The sequence below is a fragment of the Oncorhynchus mykiss genome, chromosome 32 (assembly GCF_013265735.2).
Source record: "Oncorhynchus mykiss isolate Arlee chromosome 32, USDA_OmykA_1.1, whole genome shotgun sequence".
NCBI lineage: Eukaryota > Metazoa > Chordata > Actinopteri > Salmoniformes > Salmonidae > Oncorhynchus > Oncorhynchus mykiss.
In genome coordinates this window covers 37702200-37724071 of record NC_050572.1, presented here as the reverse complement: position 1 = coordinate 37724071, position 21872 = coordinate 37702200, and the positions used below count along the sequence as shown (strand labels likewise).

Below are 21872 nucleotides of genomic sequence, written 5' to 3'. Positions count from 1 at the left end.
CTCTGTGTTGTATGTGTCGAACTGCTTTGCTTTATCTTGGAGAGGTCGCAGTTGCAAATGAGAACTTGTTCTCAACTAGCCTACCTGGTTAAATATACAGTGCCTTGCGAAAGTATTCGGCCCCCTTGAACTTTGCGACCTTTTGCCACATTTCAGGCTTCAAACATAAAGATATAAAACTGTATTTTTTTGTGAAGAATCAACAACAAGTGGGACACAATCATGAAGTGGAACGACATTTATTGGATATTTCAAACTTTTTTAACAAATCAAAAACTGAAAAATTGGGCGTGCAAAACTATTCAGCCCCCTTAAGTTAATACTTTGTAGCGCCACCTTTTGCTGCGATTACAGCTGTAAGTCGCTTGGGGTATGTCTCTATCATTTTTGCACATCGAGAGACTGACATTTTTTCCCATTCCTCCTTGCAAAACAGCTCGAGCTCAGTGAGGTTGGATGGAGAGCATTTGTGAACAGCAGTTTTCAGTTCTTTCCACAGATTCTCGATTGGATTCAGGTCTGGACTTTGACTTGGCCATTCTAACACCTGGATATGTTTATTTTTGAACCATTCCATTGTAGATTTTGCTTTATGTTTTGGATCATTGTCTTGTTGGAAGACAAATCTCCATCCCAGTCTCAGGTCTTTTGCAGACTCCATCAGGTTTTCTTCCAGAATGGTCCTGTATTTGGCTCCATCCATCTTCCCATCAATTTTAACCATCTTCCCTGTCCCTGCTGAAGAAAAGCAGGCCCAAACCATGATGCTGCCACCACCATGTTTGACAGTGGGGATGGTGTGTTCAGAGTGATGAGCTGTGTTGCTTTTACGCCAAACATAACGTCTTGCATTGTTGCCAAAAAGTTCAATTTTGGTTTCATCTGACCAGAGCACCTTCTTCCACATGTTTGGTGTGTCTCCCAGGTGGCTTGTGGCAAACTTTAAACGACACTTTTTATGGATATCTTTAAGAAATGGCTTTCTTCTTACCACTCTTCCATAAAGGCCAGATTTGTGCAATATACGACTGATTGTTGTCCTATGGACAGAGTCTCCCACCTCAGCTGTAGATCTCTGCAGTTCATCCAGAGTGATCATGGGCCTCTTGGCTGCATCTCTGATCAGTCTTCTCCTTGTATGAGCTGAAAGTTTAGAGGGACGGCCAGGTCTTGGTAGATTTGCAGTGGTCTGATACTCCTTCCATTTCAATATTATCGCTTGCACAGTGCTCCTTGGGATGTTTAAAGCTTGGGAAATCTTTTTGTATCCAAATCCGGCTTTAAACTTCTTCACAACAGTATCTCGGACCTGCCTGGTGTGTTCCTTGTTCTTCATGATGCTCTCTGCGCTTTTAACGGACCTCTGAGACTATCACAGTGCAGGTGCATTTATACGGAGACTTGATTACACACAGGTGGATTGTATTTATCATCATTAGTCATTTAGGTCAACATTGGATCATTCAGAGATCCTCACTGAACTTCTGGAGAGAGTTTGTTGCACTGAAAGTAAAGGGGCTGAATAATTTTGCACGCCCAATTTTTCAGTTTTTGATTTGTTAAAAAAGTTTGAAATATCCAATAAATGTCGTTCCACTTCATGATTGTGTCCCACTTGTTGTTGATTCTTCACAAAAAAATACAGTTTTATATCTTTATGTTTGAAGCCTGAAATGTGGCAAAAGGTCGCAAAGTTCAAGGGGGCCGAATACTTTCGCAAGGCACTGTAGGTGAAATAAATAAATAAATACAAAAGTCTGTCCAAATGTGCCTAATTGGTTTATTAATACATTTTCAAGTTTATAACTGTGCACTCCCCTCAAACAATAGCAATGTATTATTTCACTCTAATAGCTACTGTAAATTGGATAGTGCAGTTAGATTAACAAGAATGTAATCTTTCTGCCCATATCAGATATGCCTATTTCCTATTTTCCAGTCTGATTCCACCAGGCAAGCAGGGCGGCACTGAGAGCTACAGTTACAGAGACATGGACGGAGCTAGCCCTGTTACACAAGTCTGTCTGGCAGCATGAGAAGCTGCTGGTGACACCAGCACCCAGGATGGTTGCAGCGGTGGTCTTGCCACACAGGTCTGTGTCCAGACAGCCACGGCTGTGAAGTTTCAGAAACCCTATGGCATTTAATTCTAGATGGAGTGGATTTTGGATACGATGTTTCAGTGATTGGTTCATTATGACATTGACGTTATATCAGCGAATTCATTGCTTATTCACACGTTTTTGGTGTACAGGCTTCCTTACTTGCTTCTCCGGTGTAGCAGTTGAGAGTGGAGTTGTCACACACCATGTTTGTGGGAAATAAACATGTCCAGAATATTCCCACACTGCACTGCATATAGGTCAGAGACTGGGCTGTGGCACATGGAGGAGAGGCAAGAGAAGTTGATGAATCATGTGCAGTGCAGTGCAACACAAGACAATACAATACAAATAATGATACAGTAGATAGGTAGGAGCACCTGTCTGAACATGAGCTTGTTGCTAATGACGAGTGGCATCAGGTGGAAGAATGCAAGGAGACAGCATGATAAAAAACTGAAACTGTTATGGTGAGTGAATGAGGACCCAAAAGCGAACTAACTTAAACAGAGCTTCTTTAATAACCAAACATAGGTAGGCTCAGATAGACCGGCAGATTCCGACAGGACAGGACAAGGTTACAGCAAACATGACGATAGTCTGGCTCAGGCATGAAACACAAACAAACAAGAATCCGACAAGGACAGGAACAAAAACAGAGAGAGATATAGGGACCTAATCAGAGGGAAAAAGGGAACAGGTGGGAAACGGGGTGAATGGGTAGTTAGGAGGAGACAAGGCACAGCTGGGGGAAAGAGGAGGAGAAAAGGTAACATAACAACGACCAGCAGAGGGAGACAGGGTGAAGGGAAAGGACAGAGACAAGACACAACATGACAGTACCCCCCCACTCACCGAGCGCCTCCTGGCGCACTCGAGGAGGAAACCTGGCGGCAACGGAGGAAATCCTCGATCAGCGCACGGTCCAGCACGTCCCGAGAGGGAACCCAACTCCTCTCCTCAGGACCGTACCCCTCCCAATCGACAAGGTACTGGTGACCACGGCCCCGAGGACGCATGTCCAAAATCCTGCGGACCCTGTAGATGGGTGCGCCCTCGACAAGGATGGGGGGGGGGGGGGGGGAAGACGAGCGGGGGCGCGAAGAACGGGCTTAATACAGGAGACATGGAAGACCGGGTGGACGCGACGAAGGTATCGCGGAAGAAGAAGTCGAACTGCGACAGGATTAATGACCCGAGAAATACGGAACGGACCAATGAACCGCGGGGTCAACTTGCGAGAAGCCGTCTTAAGGGGAAGGTTCTGAGTGGAGAGCCAAACTCTCTGACCGCGACAATATCTAGGACTCTTAGTTCTACGCTTATTAGCAGCCCTCACAGTCTGCGTCCTATAACGGCAAAGTGCAGACCTGACCCTCTTCCAGGTGCGCTCGCAACGTTGGACAAAAGCCTGAGCGGAGGGGACGCTGGACTCGGCGAACTGAGATGAGAACAGCGGAGGCTGGTACCCGAGGCTACTCTGAAAAGGAGATAGCCCGGTCGCAGACGAAGGAAGCGAGTTGTGGGCGTATTCTGCCCAGGGGAGCTGTTCTGACCAAGACGCAGGGTTGCGAAAAGAAAGACTGCGTAAGATGCGACCAATAGTCTGATTGGCCCGTTCTGCTTGACCGTTAGACTGGGGGTGAAAGCCGGAAGAGAGACTGACGGAAGCCCCAATCAAACGGCAAAACTCCCTCCAAAATTGAGACGTGAATTGCGGACCTCTGTCCGAAACGACGTCTGACGGAAGGCCATGAATTCTGAAAACATTCTCGATGATGATTTGTGCCGTCTCTTTAGCAGAAGGAAGCTTAGCAAGGGGAATGAAATGGGCCGCCTTAGAGAACCTATCGACAACCGTAAGAATAACAGTCTTCCCCGCTGACGAAGGCAGTCCGGTGACAAAATCTAAGGCGATGTGAGACCACGGTCGAGAGGGAATAGGAAGCGGCCTGAGACGGCCGGCAGGAGGAGAGTTACCGGACTTAGTCTGCGCGCAGACCGAACAAGCAGCCACGAAACGACGCGTGTCATGCTCCCGGGTGGGCCACCAAAAACGCTGGCGAATGGAAGCAAGCGTACCCCGAACGCCAGGGTGGCCGGCTAACTTGGCAGAGTGAGCCCACTGAAGAACGGCCAGACGAGTAGGAACGGGAACGAAAAGAAGGTTCCTAGGACAAGCGCGCGGCGACGGAGTGTGAGTGAGCGCTTGTTTTACCTGCCTCTCAATTCCCCAGACAGTCAACCCGACAACACGCCCCTCAGGGAGAATCCCCTCGGGGTCAGTGGAGGCTACTGAAGAACTGAAGAGACGAGACAAAGCATCAGGCTTGGTGTTCTTAGAGCCCGGACGATAAGAAATCACAAACTCGAAACGAGCGAAAAACAGCGCCCAACGCGCCTGACGCGCATTAAGTCGTTTGGCAGAACGGATGTACTCAAGGTTCCTATGGTCAGTCCAAACGACAAAAGGAACGGTCGCCCCCTCCAACCACTGTCGCCATTCGCCTAGGGCTAACCGGATGGCGAGCAGTTCGCGGTTACCCACATCATAGTTACGTTCCGACGGCGACAGGCGATGAGAAAAATACGCGCATGGGTGGACCTTGTCGTCAGAGAGGGAGCGCTGAGAAAGAATGGCTCCCACGCCCACCTCTGACGCGTCAACCTCGACAACGAACTGTCTAGAGACGTCAGGTGTAACAAGGATAGGAGCGGATGTAAAACGATTCTTGAGGAGATCAAAAGCTCCCTGGGCGGAAACGGACCACTTAAAGCACGTCTTGACAGAAGTAAGGGCTGTGAGAGGAGCGGCCACCTGACCGAAATTACGGATGAAACGACGATAGAAGTTCGCGAAGCCGAGAAAGCGCTGCAGCTCGACGCGTGACTTAGGGACGGGCCAATCAATGACAGCTTGGACTTTAGCGGGATCCATCTTAATGCCTTCAGCGGAAATAACAGAACCGAGAAATGTGACGGAGGAGGCATGAAAAGTGCACTTCTCAGCCTTCACAAAAAGACAATTCTCTAAAAGGCGCTGGAGGACACGTCGAACGTGCTGAACATGAATCTGGAGTGACGGTGAAAAAATCAGGATATCGTCAAGGTAAACGAAAACAAAGATGTTCAGCATGTCTCTCAGGACATCATTGACTAATGCCTGAAAGACAGCTGGAGCGTTAGCGAGGCCGAAAGGAAGAACCCGGTATTCAAAGTGCCCTAACGGAGTGTTAAACGCCGTCTTCCACTCGTCCCCCTCCCTGATGCGCACGAGATGGTAAGCGTTACGAAGGTCCAACTTAGTGAAAAACCTGGCTCCCTGCAGGATCTCGAAGGCTGAAGACATAAGAGGAAGCGGATAACGATTCTTAACTGTTATGTCATTCAGCCCTCGATAATCTATGCAGGGGCGCAGAGACCCGTCCTTCTTCTTGACAAAAAAAAAACCCCGCTCCGGCGGGAGAGGAGGAGGGGACTATGGTACCGGCGTCAAGAGCTACAGACAAATAATCCTCGAGAGCCTTACGTTCGGGAGCCGACAGAGAGTATAGTCTACCCCGGGGGGGAGTGGTTCCCGGAAGGAGATCAATACTACAATCATACGACCGGTGTGGAGGAAGAGAGGTGGCCCTGGACCGACTGAACACCGTGCGCAGATCGTGATATTCCTCCGGCACCCCTGTCAAATCACCAGGCTCCTCCTGTGAAGAAGAGACAGAGGAAACAGGAGGGATAGCAGACATTAAACATTTCACATGACAAGAGACGTTCCAGGAGAGGATAGAATTACTAGACCAATTAATGGAAGGATTATGACAAACTAGCCAGGGATGGCCCAAAACAACAGGTGTAAAAGGTGAACGAAAAATCAAAAAAGAAATGGTTTCGCTATGATTACCAGAAACAGTGAGGGTTAAAGGTAGCGTCTCACGCTGAATCCTGGGGAGAGGACTACCATCCAGGGCGAACAAGGCCGTGGACTCCCTTAACTGTCTGAGAGGAATGTCATGTTCCCGAGCCCAGGTCTCGTCCATAAAACAGCCCTCCGCCCCAGAGTCTATTAAGGCACTGCAGGAAGCTGACGAACCGGTCCAGCGTAGATGGACCGACAAGGTAGTGCAGGATCTTGAAGGAGAGACAGGAGTAGTAGCGCTCACCAGTAGCCCTCCGCTTACTGATGAGCTCTGGCTTTTACTGGACATGAAGTGACAAAATGACCAGCAGAACCGCAATAGAGACAGAGGCGGTTGGTGATTCTCCGTTCCCTCTCCTTAGTCGAGATGCGGATACCTCCCAGCTGCATAGGCTCAGCTCCCGAGCCGGCAGAGGAAGATGGTAGTGATGCGGAGAGGGGGGCAACGGAGAACGCGAGCTCCTTTCCACGAGCTCGGTGACGCAGATCAACCCGTCGCTCAATGCGAATAGCGAGTTCAATCAGGGAATCCACGCTGGAAGGGACCTCCCGGGAGAGAATCTCATCCTTTACCTCTGCGCGGAGACCCTCCAGAAAACGAGCGAGCAAAGCCGGCTCGTTCCAGCCACTGGAGGCAGCAAGAGTGCGAAACTCAATAGAGTAGTCTGTTATGGATCGATTACCTTGACATAGGGAAGACAGGGCCCTGGAAGCCTCCTCCCCAAAAACAGATCGATCAAAAACCCGTATCATCTCCTCCTTAAAGTCCTGATACTGGTTAGTACACTCAGCCCTTGCCTCCCAGATTGCCGTGCCCCACTCACGAGCCCGTCCAATAAGGAGAGATATGACGTAGGCGACACGAGCAGTGCTCCTGGAGTAAGTGTTGGGCTGGAGAGAAAACACAATATCACACTGGGTGAGGAACGAGCGGCATTCAGTGGGCTCCCCAGAGTAACACGGCGGGTTATTGATTCTGGGCTCCGGAGATTCGAAAGCCCTGGAAGTGGCCGGTGGATCGAGGCGGAGATGGTGAACCTGTTCTGTGAGGTTGGAGACTTGGGTGGCCAGGGTCTCAACGGCATGTCGAGCAGCAGACAATTCCTGCTCGTGTCTGCCTAGCATCGCTCCCTGGATTCCGACGGCTGAGTGGAGAGGATCCGAAGTCGCTGGGTCCATTCTTGTTCGGATTCTTCTGTTATGGTGAGTGAATGAGGACCCAAAAGCGAACTAACTTAAACAGAGCTTCTTTAATAACCAAACATAGGTAGGCTCAGATAGACCGGCAGATTCCGACAGGACAGGACAAGGTTACAGCAAACATGACGATAGTCTGGCTCAGGCATGAAACACAAACAAACAAGAATCCGACAAGGACAGGAACAAAAACAGAGAGAGATATAGGGACCTAATCAGAGGGAAAAAGGGAACAGGTGGGAAACGGGGTGAATGGGTAGTTAGGAGGAGACAAGGCACAGCTGGGGGAAAGAGGAGGAGAAAAGGTAACATAACAACGACCAGCAGAGGGAGACAGGGTGAAGGGAAAGGACAGAGACAAGACACAACATGACAGAAACATACATGTTTAGACGTTCACAGTAAGTACATGTATTAGATATGTACATTAAGACGAATGGTCTACTCGATTGTATACTGTGTAAATTGATATTGTACACACAGTGCAGCCCCTGAAACTAGAGGAGTGTTCGCTGGCTTCTTTCATCTACAAAGTTGCCAATTACATGTGGTTCAGTCATTAGAGTGGAATTAATATTTTTTTTAATTAGTGAAGGTAATGCTACCACAGCAGACTCCGTTTGTCATAGCAGAACGGCCTAGGTACTCATGTATAATTGTTCCTGGAAATCAGACTATAACAATAGAAATCACTCTCAAGTTCCCAATACTCCTTTTGTTGTGTACAGAATAGGTAACATGCATCCCATGGATGTCTACCATCATATTTACCAAGGGGGTCATACGTAGAGGAGTGTACCACCATCCCATATAAACAATTTATAGCTTTAGAAAATAAAAGCACCTACTTCAGAATTTGTGATCAACCCTAACTAATCAAATCACAAGGTCTTACTGTACCCGTCTTTGAATATTGTCATAGGGACAGATGATTCCGATAGGATTTAGCCACGGCTATGAAGACCACCAGGACAGTTAGCCCTATCAAAATATTAGTCTTCATCTTGTAGGAGGGTAGTGTTTGTTGTTTTCAATAGGAGTCGGAGGCCTAATCCCGGAAAATGTACTCACTCTATAGAAAATGGTGAGGAAAGATTACTAATCAAATTAATGGGGAAAATTACAGTTTGGTGCAGATGGAGACTAGAATGAAGTATAGCAGGTTTTATCGTCTTCCATGAGGGTGTTAAGCGGACGTTTGTCGGAAAAGAACAGTCCGGAATGCAGTTAGTATCTGTAAATTATTTATATTATTTTATTATTTGTTCAACCATTTCACACACACACACACACATAATGTAGTGTCTCGTAGTAGTAGGTATTTTTTAAAAGTGTCATATGTGGTATGTTTATTTATTGTACATAGAATACATAGAAAGTTTATCTTTATAAAAAAAAGTACAGAGAGTAAAATCAACAACTCATTAGATATGAAGATAAAGGATAGTGACATGGTTGAGAAGAAGTTATGCAATTAAAAAGTACTTAATCACTCTGACATGTTCCCAATGTAAATACAGTGACATTGGTTAACTGTTCATACCGATGTTGTTTAGTCTAAGCACTAGAGGTGCAACCAGTTTGAGTTGGTACTTGGAACAAAAGCGTAGTGAAACTAGCCTTAATAAACATTGCAGTCTTTCACAGAATAAAACCAGTTTCAGTACATTGTGTATTTAAGAACTACAACCTACAACAACCCCCTTCAATGGAAACCTATGGAGGAGGTGTCCTTATTGTGAAGGGTTTGTCTAGGGGCAAAGGTACTCCAGATGGAGCCAAGGGCCATGGTGAGACTGAGTTGGACTGCACGGGTTGGTGCTCCACTAAACATACAAACATACTGTCAAATACATATTTGCATGTTTAGTGTTAGAGACAATATGCATATTTTCTAAAGGTCTCCCTTGATCAAAATGTCTGCTCCCACCACTGTTAGTATGTTTTCCTGAATAAGGAAGGTGAAATATTATAGTCAGGGAGTAAACGTTAATTATATTGAGGGATACCTGGATTTAATTGGACCTCTTTGAAATGAAAATGCATGGCCCTCCCCAGGTAAAATATATTTTTACCTGGCCCTCACCGAGCAATTGAAAAAAAAACATCTAACCCTCCCCCTTCAAATGATAATTTAAATAGCTGGAATATGAAATCACTTTTTAGTATGCTATCAATGTTGCAGTCACGCTTTCTATCAAATCAACACGTGGTTCAGAACCACTGCTGTAGTTCATATCATATTCATCTGCTAGAGGGCAGCATTTGCCTATTTAAGCATTAAGGACCGTCCACACCACCGATAAATTACACATAACTATAAAATGTTGGCGAGCATCCACACTTGAGGAAAGTTTATCGTTCTACAGTAGCCTAAACCTATAATAAACTGATCAAAGCATGCTACTGCACGCTGTAGGCCTATGAATAAGGTGTTAACATAGACCATTCAGTGCTTCAGGGTGTGTTCATTGTCATAGCAACAACTGCAAATAATAGGCCTACTTCAATGTAGACTACATGTAGCCTAATGAAAAATATAATATAGAAACTCTTATTTAAATTAAATGTAGAAATTCAACAACAAAAGATTCAATTTTTTGTTGTTGTGCAAGCAATCTTTTTCTTCTGGCTAACAGATCATGAAATGGCAGATCTGTGCCTTCCTACAGGCTGCGCTCTGCAGTCCCCAGGACATCAGGCACGCAAAGCTCCACTACTGATTAGGCCTACGTTTTTAAACATGATTCTATCTATAGGCTACAACAACACGGTGCAAGAATGTGTTATTGTTTTCAAGAGAGTAGACCTACTCAATGAATGGCTATGGCTGTAAACTGCAGTGTTGTAAGCTAACTTGAATAACCGCTCAAACGTCCTGTTCTGAATGCTTCATGCCGAAATAACTGCATACTGCCTAGGCCTGATTACGCAACCATTTGGATCAGTTATGGGTCTATTCGACAGTTTACAAGGTCCAGAAAGGTACATTATTAGCAGGATACTCATATGGTGTATTTTGATCACACCATCGCATGCTCTCTTTCTCTCCTTTCAAACTCACAGCCAGTCATTTCGGGTTTCTGTATTTTACATTCAGCAAGCAAGAGCAAACTGAAATATCTCCTCGATAGACTAGTAGTAGAAAATAAAATGCTTGAAATAAGTGTACGACAAGCTATTGTATGCCTAGTCTTGCTTTTACTGGTACTCCAAGATCTAAGGAGGAATCATTAGGAATAATACTGCAGTGATAGCCTTGTAAAAAAAGGCTGTCCTGCTCCTCTCCACTCTACCTAACATCCACTCGCAGTCCCTTAAATGTGAATCACATTTTTGTTTGGCGTACCCCTGACGGCATTGCACGTACCCCAGGGGGAACCCCAGTTTGGGAATACCTGTTCTATGGTGTACTTGACAGAAGCCTAGTTGAACCCTCCACCCCCTCCTCCCTTTGACCCCCTCCCTTTGCCCCCCATACCAACCCAACTCTGACAGTATATAATCCCAGGTCTATAACTCATGCTTCACCATTCTGTTGTCACTGCCAACTTTAAGTACACTAGACTTTTGAAAATAATTCTTTCTGGGATCAAAACTCAATTCATCACTTTTGTCAAGATGAACAAAATCATTTTCGGAATCCTTGCAGTTGCTGCATCTTTTATGCCGGGTGAGTCTAACCGATAATCAATGCCACTCACTCACAAACAAAACTGAGGATGCAGTTTGCTTGGACAATAGTTGATTTCAATGGTTATCATTTTAGGGCAGGGCCAATTTAGCTAAAGGGTTGTTAATCCAACAATCCTCCGCCATAGGTTTCATCATGTGAGTTAAAGTGTCAATGCCATTCAGTTTGAAGGGTCAGTTCATTTATTTGTTGTTTCTTTTTTGACTTATCCATGGTTGTCGTTTCATCCATAAAGTTTTTATTGAGTTTGTTGGCTGGTAATGTAGCAATATCCAGCATCTCCAGGCAAAACATTTTTTAAGCACGAAGCGATGCTGGTGGAAAAGGTAAGCATTGGCTAGTGGTGTATTCTACAGCATGGAGAGAGCAAGGGAGTGGGTGTGGAATGTAGAAGGTAGAGATCACTTTCCCCATTTTTTTGCTTGCACCGCTAGGGGATTTTTCAAAGAAATCGGAGATTACTACATAACACTTGTAGAGACCAAAAGAGAATAATGGAGACTAGAGAGATGAGTTTTAAATGATGAGAGAGGGATTTGTATGATCAATGCAATGTCTATGTTGTAATGGCATGCCATTTCAGTGATTTTCCTCATTCATTGAATAGCACACCAAACAAGGGTGTGGTCTGTGGTCTTCAGACGTCTATGGCCATACATCAAAACTGGGTGTGGCCTTCAGTTCAACCACAGCAGGTTTTGGTGATGACTATTGCTTTGGTGTTGGCATAGAATTCATATAATGCACAATAACAGTATAGAACAGAATAGAGTGACGTAATGAATGTGCGTCATGTTTCCTCTCACTCTCTCTCTACCCCCAACAATGAATTACTTAGTGACAAAACAATGGTCATTCATTGTCTGTGAAGCCATGTTATCTAATTGTCTAACACCACCCAACGTTGTGTGTTTCAGCCGAGTCCGCCTCAAAGTTTGGACTTGTATCCCTGACATGCAACAAATGTAGTGTGGGCCTGCTGGGTGTTTGCACGAACACTGCGGATGAGGTCTGCATAATCAACACAAGTAGCTGCTTCACTGGAAGGGCTAGTAAGTACCCTTCCCCGCCTCAACCCCCCCACCTCCCTCACCCATCCCCTCTTCTCATTCAGCCCACCTGGATGACCTGCTTAGTAGAAACTACCCACCCTTGTACACACACACACACACACACACACACACACACACACACACACACACACACACACACACAGCATCATGTTCACTGTCATTCTAACTGTCATTCTACTATTTTCTCTCTCGCTCTTTCTCGCTCTCTCTCTAGCCTTCCCTTCCCTCACTACTTTCGCAGGCTTCAACACCCAAGGCTGTCTGGAGAGTGCTATGTGCAACACCACCACCAACGCCACCCTCCTGGGCACCACTTACACCTCCGTCAAGGCCTGCTGCAACTCCAACAAGTGCAACCCAGTCACAATTAGCGGCGCAACCTCCGCCAAGCTCTCTGTCACCACAGCTCTTGGCGCCGCCCTGGTGGCCTCCGTGTGGAGCATGCTGTACTAGACCTACTAGAGGAGGGTTTTCCAAACTCTGTCCTCGGGACCCCAAGGGGTGCACGTTTTGGGTTTTGCCCTAGCACTGCATAGCTGATTCAAATAATCAACAAATCATCAAGCTAGGGGCAACAGCCAAAACGTGCACCACTTGGGGTCCCGAGGACCGAGTTTGGAAAATGCTGAGCTAGAGGAAGTAGAAGACACATTCTGATTCTGAAGAACTAGAAGACCGTCCCAGTTTGTTTTGTTCACGCTACATGTTTAAACCGGCTTGACTCTGGTTTTCTCATGTGTCGATGCTGTTCTAGCATGAAATATGTACTTTTTCATGTTCCCATACTATAACTACTTTACATGTATAATGTTATTGTTAAATCTCATGGATCCTATGGAGAGGGCCAAAGGGTAACAGTCTGGTTTCAGTCACTGATTAGGTTGGATAGCCGTGCATTAGGAAAGGGGTGAGGAATGTGGGCCGAGGTCACGTCAGCTACAGCGACAAGGAACAGTTCTATTACATACACACCACCTAAGTTTGTTCCTTTCAACAGAGCTGTATTGGCTATCTAGATGTGCAAGAAGGAGACGCCGCCAAATAGTATAAATACTTGTGCTGGTGGAAACATGTCTTTGTCTTTTCAGCTGTTTGACCCCGATGTGGGGATACACTTGGTTTGAGCTTTACTAGTCGTCTGTGAGTTTTATTCTGTTTGTACAGAACTGAACAGTTGGCATTGTCAACACGATTCATCACGATTTACAGTCAAACTAGAGAGTCCGAATCAGTGAAACAGGAGCCCGGCACCAAAAACAAGGTAGGCACAGTTCCTACACATGTTACCACTCAGAGTCATAGGCTGAAACAATTATAGGATATGGACCTAGAAAGCCTGAGTTTATTCAGTAGTTCCATTGTGATACAAACGGTTATCAATCATTGGTGTAGGGTTGATTCCGTAAGGATAGGTCCCGAGATCCATAGGGAGATCTATGGTGTAGGATACAGTAGGTTCCGTTAGGATAGGTCCCTAGATCGATAGCTAACTACAGTGTAGGGTAGGTTCTGTGTAGGATAGGTCCCTAGTGGGGGTGTTCCCCTGAGAGATCCGTAAGTGGGACGAAAGTCCCAGCCGCGGTGGCCGTGAGGCAGTAAAATGTGTGTGTGTGGATATATTTTCATGCATGTGTACTAGTACGAAAGGTTGAATAGAATAGCCCATGTAGAAGGACAAAGGAAGGAAGTGCAAATGGTGGAGAATAGGAGAAATCTGAGAGTATCTGTGCTTGATTAAAGATGAAAGGTTGTTAGTGGGAATGTGGATGGGGATAAAGGTTGCCTACAAGTTCTGGAGGAGAGCCTCATTCATGGTTAGAAAAGCAAGAAGATATTCAAATGTTGTTTTAACATAATTTGAATGTATTAGCAATAGCAATAAGGAGAGGTTGGTTTATGCCCTATCGGGGCGGGGAACCGTGACTGATTATGTGTAAATAGGAAGACAACTGTGAATACTACTGGTTGTGTGTGTTGTCAACAACAGTGATATGAGGCGTAACACTGGCATAAGACATTAGGTCACCAGCATTCTCCAGTAGAAAATTGCCAAACACTTCAGTATTGTTTCTAATGCAAGGTATCAGGTCCTTTGGCCAAATTATTAGGTAGCTATACCGTAACTACTCTCCGGGAAGTGGGTATAACTACCTACATTTAAAAAAAAATTAAAAAATGGTGTGTATTAGAGCTGTGGTTGAGGAAATCTAAATGCTCTGCACACCTTCAGGAGAGGCGTCAGAATAATAACTATTGAAATGGCGACGGGTTGCCCCGATTCTCCTTTGTAAAGGGGGGCTCGAGGAAGAAAAGTTTCAAAAAGCCATAGAGGCGCTGAAAGAGGCGCATGAGCATTCTACCAATTCAGCTCGAATATGGGAAGAATTGAGCAAACCAGATAAGATTGGTCAGCACTTCCCTGCTGATGGAAAATTACAATCTAATAGAGAATTCAGAGATGCTATTGTGAGTTGGCACAATGACAGAAAACAAACATCAAAAGCTCAATACAGCAGCGTTTTGATGTCAGCGTTCCCATCAACAAAAAAGCAAAACCATTTCAACCAAAATTAGTTGATGTACTCAGCATCAAAAAGATTGGGTACATTGATAGAATGTATACGTCTACTTTGATGGATGGTTTGAAACCCGTTATCAAAATGTCTATTACGGAGGTAGTGGAACAACATTTTCATTGGGATGAAATAGTAAGGAATCTAATTCCGCTCACTTTGTAGCTATGCCGTCCCAGTTGTTTGCAATTCCTATGGCTTCCAGAGCGTGTCAGAAGTCTATGTTGAAGGTTTCAGGCTTGTAACTTCTTGCTAAAATCGTTTTCCTGTTGAACATGCTTCTTTCCGTAAGAAATATTCTAGTTCGATTTCATTATAGGGTATCTGAGGAGTGAATAGAAACATATTTTGACTTGTTGAAACAAAGTTTAGGGGTAGATTTTCGGATTCCTTTCTCTGCATGTTGAACGAGTGGATTACTCAAATCGATGGTGCCAACTAAACTGACTTTTGGGGATATGAAAGAAGGATTTTATCTAACAACACGACACTACATGTTATAGCTGGGACCCTTTGGACGATAAATCAGAGGAAGATTTTCTAAAAGTTAGTGAGTATTTTATCGTTATTTGTGAATGTATGAAACCTGTGCCGTTGGAAAAATATTTTGATGTGGGGCGCCGTCCTCAAACAATCACATGGCATGTTTTTGCTGTAATAGCTACTGTAAATCAGACAGTGCCGTTAGAATAACAAGAATTTAAGCTTTCAGCTGATATAAGACACTTATATGTACCTAAAATATCCATACATTTTATGATTATTTATTTGAATTGTGCGCCCTCCAGTTTCACCGCTAGCGCGACGCCTATCCCTATTAACATGTTTTATTTTTGGTCATTTTTTTACCCTTTTTTCTCCCCAGTTGGTAGTTACAGTCTTTTCCCATCACTGCAACCACCCGTACGGACTCGGGAGAGGCGAAGGTCGAGAGCCATCCATCCTCCGAACCACGACCCCGCCAAGCCGCACTGCCCGCTTAACCCGGAAGCCAGCCGCACCAATATGTTGGAGGAAACACCATACAGCTGGCGAAATCAGCGTGCATGTGCCCGGGCCCGACACAAGGTGTCGCTAGAGTGTGATGGGACAAGGACATCCAGCCGGCCAAACCCTCCCCTATCTCGGACGACGCTGGGCCAATTGTACGCCACCTCATGGGTCTCCCAGTTGCGGCCGGCTGCATCACAGCCCGGGATTGAACCTGGATCTGTAGTGATGTCTCTAGCACTGTGATGCAGTGCCTTGCGCCACTCAGGAGAGCCTCCATCATTCTTAAATGGAGGAAGTTTGGAACTACCAAGACTCTTCCTAGAGCTGGCTGCCAGGCCAAACTGAGCAATCAGGAGAGAAGGCTCTTGATCAGGGAGGTGACCAAGAACCCGATGGTCACTCTGACGGAACTCTAGAGTTCCTCTGTGGAGATGGGAGAACCTTCCAGAAGGACAACCATCTCTGCAGCATTCCACCAATCAGGGCCAGACATAAGCCACAATATTCTCTGGTCTGATAAATCCAAGATTGGACTCTTTGGCCTGAATGCCAAGTGTCACGTCTGGAGGAAAACTTGCACCATCCCTACTATAAGGCATGGTGGTGGCGGCATCATGCTGTGGGGTTGTTTTTCAGCAGCAGGGACTGGGAGACTAGTCAAGATTGAGGCAAAGATTAATGGTGCAAAGTACAGAGAGATCCTTGATGAAAACCTGTTTCAGAGCGCTCAGGACTTCAGACAGGGGCAAAGGTTCACCTTCCAACAGAACAATGACTCTACGCACACAGACAAGACAATGCAGGAGTGGCTTCAGGACAAGTCTATGAATATCCGTGAGTGGCCCAGCTAGAGCCCATACTTGAACCCGATCAAACATTTCTAGAGAGACCTGAAAATGGCTGTGCAGCAACGCTCCCCATCCAACCTGACAGAGCTTAAGAGGATCTGCAGAGAAGAATGTGATTTTGTCCCTAAATACAGGTGTGCCAAGCTTGTAACGTCATACCCAATAATATTTTGTGCTGTAATCACTGCCAAATGTGTATAATGGGACTTTTAATATTTGTGCTTTTCTGGTAACTGATTTTTGTGTTCTATTCATGTGCTGTTCTAATAACCAATTTCTGTGTTCATGCAAGTGACTGATTTAATGAACCCTTACTTATCAGTATCTGAAATTTGGCAGTACGCCCAGACCTTTTTTTTAGAACAAACAAAAGATATCTCCGATTCAAGGTCTCAGTTTAGAGAGGAGAAGCCTTGTGAGATATTGGTCTGTCACATGTTATGAACCAGTGCTGGTCGGTCACATGAATGAAACAAAACGGTTATGATTAATGAATTATGCTAAATCATGCAAATATAACTTGTCTGTGTATATAATTAATAATTTTGCACGGCCAATTTTTCAGTTTTTGATTTGTTAAAAAAGTTTGAAATATCCAATAAATGTCATTCCACTTCATGATTGTGTCCCACTTGTTGTTGATTCTTCACAAAAAAATACAGTTTTATATCTTTATGTTTGAAGCCTGAAATGTGGCAAAAGGTCGCAAAGTTCAAGGGAGCCGAATACTTTCGCAAGGCACTGTATCATAGCATTCACCTGGATTCACTTGGTCAGTCTATGTCATGGAAAGAGCAGTTGTTCCTAATGTTTTGTACACTCCGTGTATGTTAGCAAATGTTGTCAACAGAAATACAGTTTAAAAGTCACACAATGGATAAACCTATTACAACTGGAGCAGGCCAACCCTGCTGGGTGTGCAGGCTTCTGTTCCAGTCCAGCACTAACGCACCTTATTCATCGTATCAAACCTAATTAGTTAATAATTAAAGTGTATATTGCTGGGCTGGAATAGAAGTCTGCTCACCAAGTAGACCAAGGATCAGTGGAGCGAGGACTTTTTTTTTGTTCACCTGAAATTATGCCTTAGTAGTTATAGCCTACTTGTTACTAAGATGGCTAACCTTTACATATGACTTAACTTACTTACTTGTTAAAGTGTCGAGTCTTTGAAGTGAAGTGTTTAAACTTCTTTTAATTGTTAACTTGAAACAATTATTCAAGATGAATTAGTGTCAATGTTGATTAATCACAGATCACAATCCTCTAATCAAGAGGGGAAGTGAATGTGTATCTAATTTGTCTGTGATTCTGTGTTGTACTCTCGAAGGAACATTACAGTTTTGTTCAGTTGTAAGCTCTCCAATTAGTTTTTGTTTGATTGTCACTCTCTCTCTGCATACTATGGCTGCAACACCTACAGTATGATGGCATTAGCCTTATTGACATTTGCAATGCACGACTTGACATTGTGCATCTGAAGCAGAGAATAGCTTGACTCACACATTGTTTGATATTGTAGAGCTATACGTTCTCAATTTAAAAATGATACCAGTAGACAATAATAGTATACAATGTACAGTGGGGCAAAAAAGTATTTAGTCAGCCACCAATTGTGCAAGTTCTCCCACTTAAAAAGATGAGAGGCCTGTAATTTTCATCAAAGGTACACTTCAACTATGACAGACAAAATGAGGAGAAAAAATCCAGAAAATCACATTGTAGGATTTTTAATGAATTTATTTGCAAATTATGGTGGAAAATAAGTATTTGGTCACCTACAAACAAGCAAGATTTCTGGCTCTCACAGACCTGTAACTTCTTCTTTAAGAGGCTCCTCTGTCCTCCACTCGTTACCTGTATTAATGGCACCTGTTTGAACTTGTAATCAGTATAAAAGACACCTGTCCACAACCTCAAACAGTCACACTCCAAACTTCACTATGGCCAAGACCAAAGAGCTGTCAAAGGATACCAGAAACAAAATTGTAGACCTGCACCAGGCTGGGAAGACTGAATCTGCAATAGGTAAGCAGCTTGGTTTGAAGAAATCAACTGTGGGAGCAATTATTAGGAAATGGAAGACATACAAGACCACTGATAATCTCCCTCGATCTGGGGCTCCACGCAAGAGCTCACCCCGTGGGGTCAAAATGATCACAAGAATGGTGAGCAAAAATCCCAGAACCACACGGGGGGACCTAGTGAATTACCTGCAGAGAGCTGGGACCAAAGTAACAAAGCCTACCATCAGTAACACACTACGCCGCCAGGGACTCAAATCCTGCAGTGCCAGATGTGTCCCCCTGCTTAAGCCAGTACATGTCCAGGCCCGTCTGAAGTTTGCTAGAGAGCATTTGGAGGATCCAGAAGAAGAATGGGAGAATGTCATATGGTCAGATGAAACCAAAATAGAACTTCTTGGTAAAAACTCAACTCGTCGTGTTTGGAGGACAAAGAATGCTGAGTTGCATCCAAAGAACACCATACCTACTGTGAAGCATGGGGGTGGAAACATCATGCTTTGGGGCTGTTTTTCTGCAAAGGGACCAGGACGACTGATCCGTGTAAAGAAAATAATGAATGGGGCCATGTATCATGAGATTTCGAGTGAAAACCTCCTTCCATCAGCAAGGGCATTGAAGATGAAATGTGGCTGGGTCTTTCAGCATGACAATGATCCCAAACACACCGCCCGGGCTACGAAGGAATGGCTTCGTAAGAAGCATTTCAAGGTCCTGGAGTGGCCAAACCCATAGAAAATCTTCGGAGGGAGTTAAAAGTCCGTGTTGCCCAGCAACAGCCCCAAAACATCACTGCTCTAGAGGAGATTTGCATGGAGGAATGGGCCAAAATACCAGCAACAGTGTGTGAAAACCTTGTGAAGACTTACAGAAAACGTTTGACCTCTGTCATTGCCAACAAAGGGTATATAACAAAGTATTGAGATAAACTTGTGTTATTGACCAAATACTTATTTTCCACCATAATTTGCAAATAAATTCATAAAAAATCCTACAATATGATTTTCTGGATTTTTTTTCTAATTTTGTCTGTCATAGTTGAAGTGTACCTATGATGAAAATTACAGGCCTCTCTCATCTTTTTCAGTGGGAGAACTTGCACAATTGGTGGCTGACTAAATACTTTTTTGCCCCACTGCACTACCAAGAAATGTATTGGTGAATTATACTAATCATGTATTGAACTGCATCCATCCAACAATGCCTTTGTGTAATTCATGGAACGTTGAGTCAAATATAACCTATTTTTAAACCTCTTACAAACTTGGTTTTGTAGCATATACTGGGAATTTGATCATTTTGACTGATATTATGATTGTCTGTTTGTTTCATATCTGCAAAAACATTGTCAACTTCACTTTAAACTTTAGGTCACCAGTTACTTTGTGTGCTAAATCTGAAATGTTTTTTCCAATGGGAAGTAATATTTGTACAGTTTGATTGTGAAATGCTTTTGGTTGTGTTTTTGTATTCTTATGATTGCGACCTACTGGAGTATTATGTCCTAGTTAATGGACTGCTTATCCTTTAACATCATGCTGTGTGTGACTTCTGTCTTTCCATCAACCCTATTGTCACGACTTCCACCGAAGGTGGCTCCTCTCCCTGTTCGGGTCTCTCCCTGTTCTCCCTGTTCTCCCTGTTCGTCGTCAGTCTACTAGCTGCCACCGATCCCTTTTATTTTCCGTTTGGTTTTGTCTGTCTTGTTGTTCACCTGTGTCTAGTTTAGGTTAATTAGGGTATTATGGGGTATTTAATCTCGCCCTACTCTCTAGGTTTTGTGCGGGATTGTTTGTGTATCTGTCATTTCTTTGGGTTGCGTTGTTTTGTTTGTTTTTTTCTTCTGTTAAACAGGTGTTTTTTCTGGACTGCGTTCCTGTTGTTTAGTGGCTGCTGTTGTGGTCCTGTGCCTGCTCTTGATGGACTTGTAAATAGACGCCCTTCTTGCAATTCTCTCTCTCCTGCGCCTGACTCCACACCCATCTCTCCTAGGGAAAACCTGACACCTATGAAGTGGTGTCGTGATACCTGGAGAAGTTCCCAAATGGCCCGGCCTTCGAAGGAAAGTTACTCTGTTTGAAAAATACAATGTTTTCCAATACATTTTTCAGATTTACAGACTCAAAATGACACTTTTTGTATATCGAAAAATACAAAAATGTGATGGTCTAAGTCCACAACAATGCTTAGCCACAGAAATCTGATTCAGTGGGCCTGGCTCCCCAGTGGGTGGGCCTCTGTTCACCCAGGCCCATCCATGTCTATGCCCCTGATGCGAACAGCACATGATGACAATTGCGAATCACAAATAGCCTACTAACCAACACTTCAAACTAAACTTTTTCAATACCTGGTTTGCATACTTATTGCTGCTTTAGTTAGCATTTACTGGTAGATGTCATACGTTGAAACGTCTTTCCAACCCTACCGGCATTCTTCTGTGAACTGCACAATCTTGCTGCCTGCAGAAGATATTCTGCTGAAACTGTGTGTGGCCCACATGTGAATATATTTAACGTGCTTAGCGGTTGTGTAGGCTACTTTGTGCATGATTTCTCTATTGTACTATACCTCAACTACACTACTTTGATACGCATCAGTAGGGATTAAGAAGTGAGTATAGGCAGTGGCGATTTTAGCATGTAAATCTTGGGTGGGGCAAACTCAACAAACAAATGTAGATGCATGCTAGCAAAGCAACTACACAACATACCACAACACTACACAATACACTAGTTGCTCTATGGTGCCCACAAACTGTAAGGGCCTACGTAAAGCTGTCCCAACAGCAGAGTCCCGACACCTTACCACTGTTACACCTGGCTATCAGTGAAGCCTTGTCTGGTAGCGAAGCAGTTAATTCAGCCTCATTTACTGCCTTTAAAAACAGCTGATATGACTGACTTGCTAAAACAAATGTGGTTTCTACTGACAATTGAGAAGTACAGACTATGGCATAAGGGGACGACAAGCAGATTATAGGCAATCCGTAATTTCGATTAAGACATTCATGAGCGAGCTAGGATGGACGTAGTCAATATAACTATTTGTTCAGCACTTTTGAAATGTACAGCAACAGAATTCAAAACATGGGCCATTCTTACAGTATTCTCCCTGGGATCTCTGGAAAAAAACAAGGTTGAATCATGATGACATCAGTAATCTTCAGGTTGGCGCTCTAGAAAGAGGCCTGAGTTCCCGACATGAAATTTCGATTTGGATGACCATTCAAAACTTATTTTCCCAGTCGGAGCTCATTTTTTCCGAGTTCCTTGTTGTCTTGAACTCACTGAAGTCTGACATTTTCCAGTTCTGAGTTTCCAGTTGTTTTGAAGGTGGCAGAAGTCATGTTGGATTGACAGCCTGGCCAATGTTGAATGTGTATCATTTTAAGCTTGGAAAAGAGACCCTTAAACCCAGACTTGGACCACACACCCACTCCTCTGAATAGC

At 44.3% G+C, this 21872-nt stretch overlaps 1 protein-coding gene across 3 annotated transcripts; it reads left to right on the top strand.

Annotated features, from left to right (window-relative positions):
• Positions 1-1948: 1948 nt before the first annotated feature.
• Positions 1949-13112, top strand: LOC118946531 (sperm acrosome membrane-associated protein 4-like). 3 transcript variants are annotated; one of them, XR_005041405.1, is made up of 3 exons: positions 1949-2093; positions 11827-11961; positions 12197-13112. XR_005041405.1 is itself a non-coding variant. In XM_036971737.1 (3 exons), the coding sequence occupies exons 1-3, from the start codon at positions 10837-10839 to the stop codon at positions 12433-12435; spliced, it is 426 nt and encodes a 141-aa protein (XP_036827632.1). In that variant the 5' UTR covers positions 10764-10836; the 3' UTR covers positions 12436-13112. The 3 variants fall into 3 exon arrangements, 1 of the variants encoding a protein (XP_036827632.1); XR_005041404.1 differs by lacking the exon at positions 1949-2093 and adding an exon at positions 9917-10200; XM_036971737.1 differs by lacking the exon at positions 1949-2093 and adding an exon at positions 10764-10888.
• The last annotated feature ends 8760 nt before the right edge of the window (positions 13113-21872 follow it).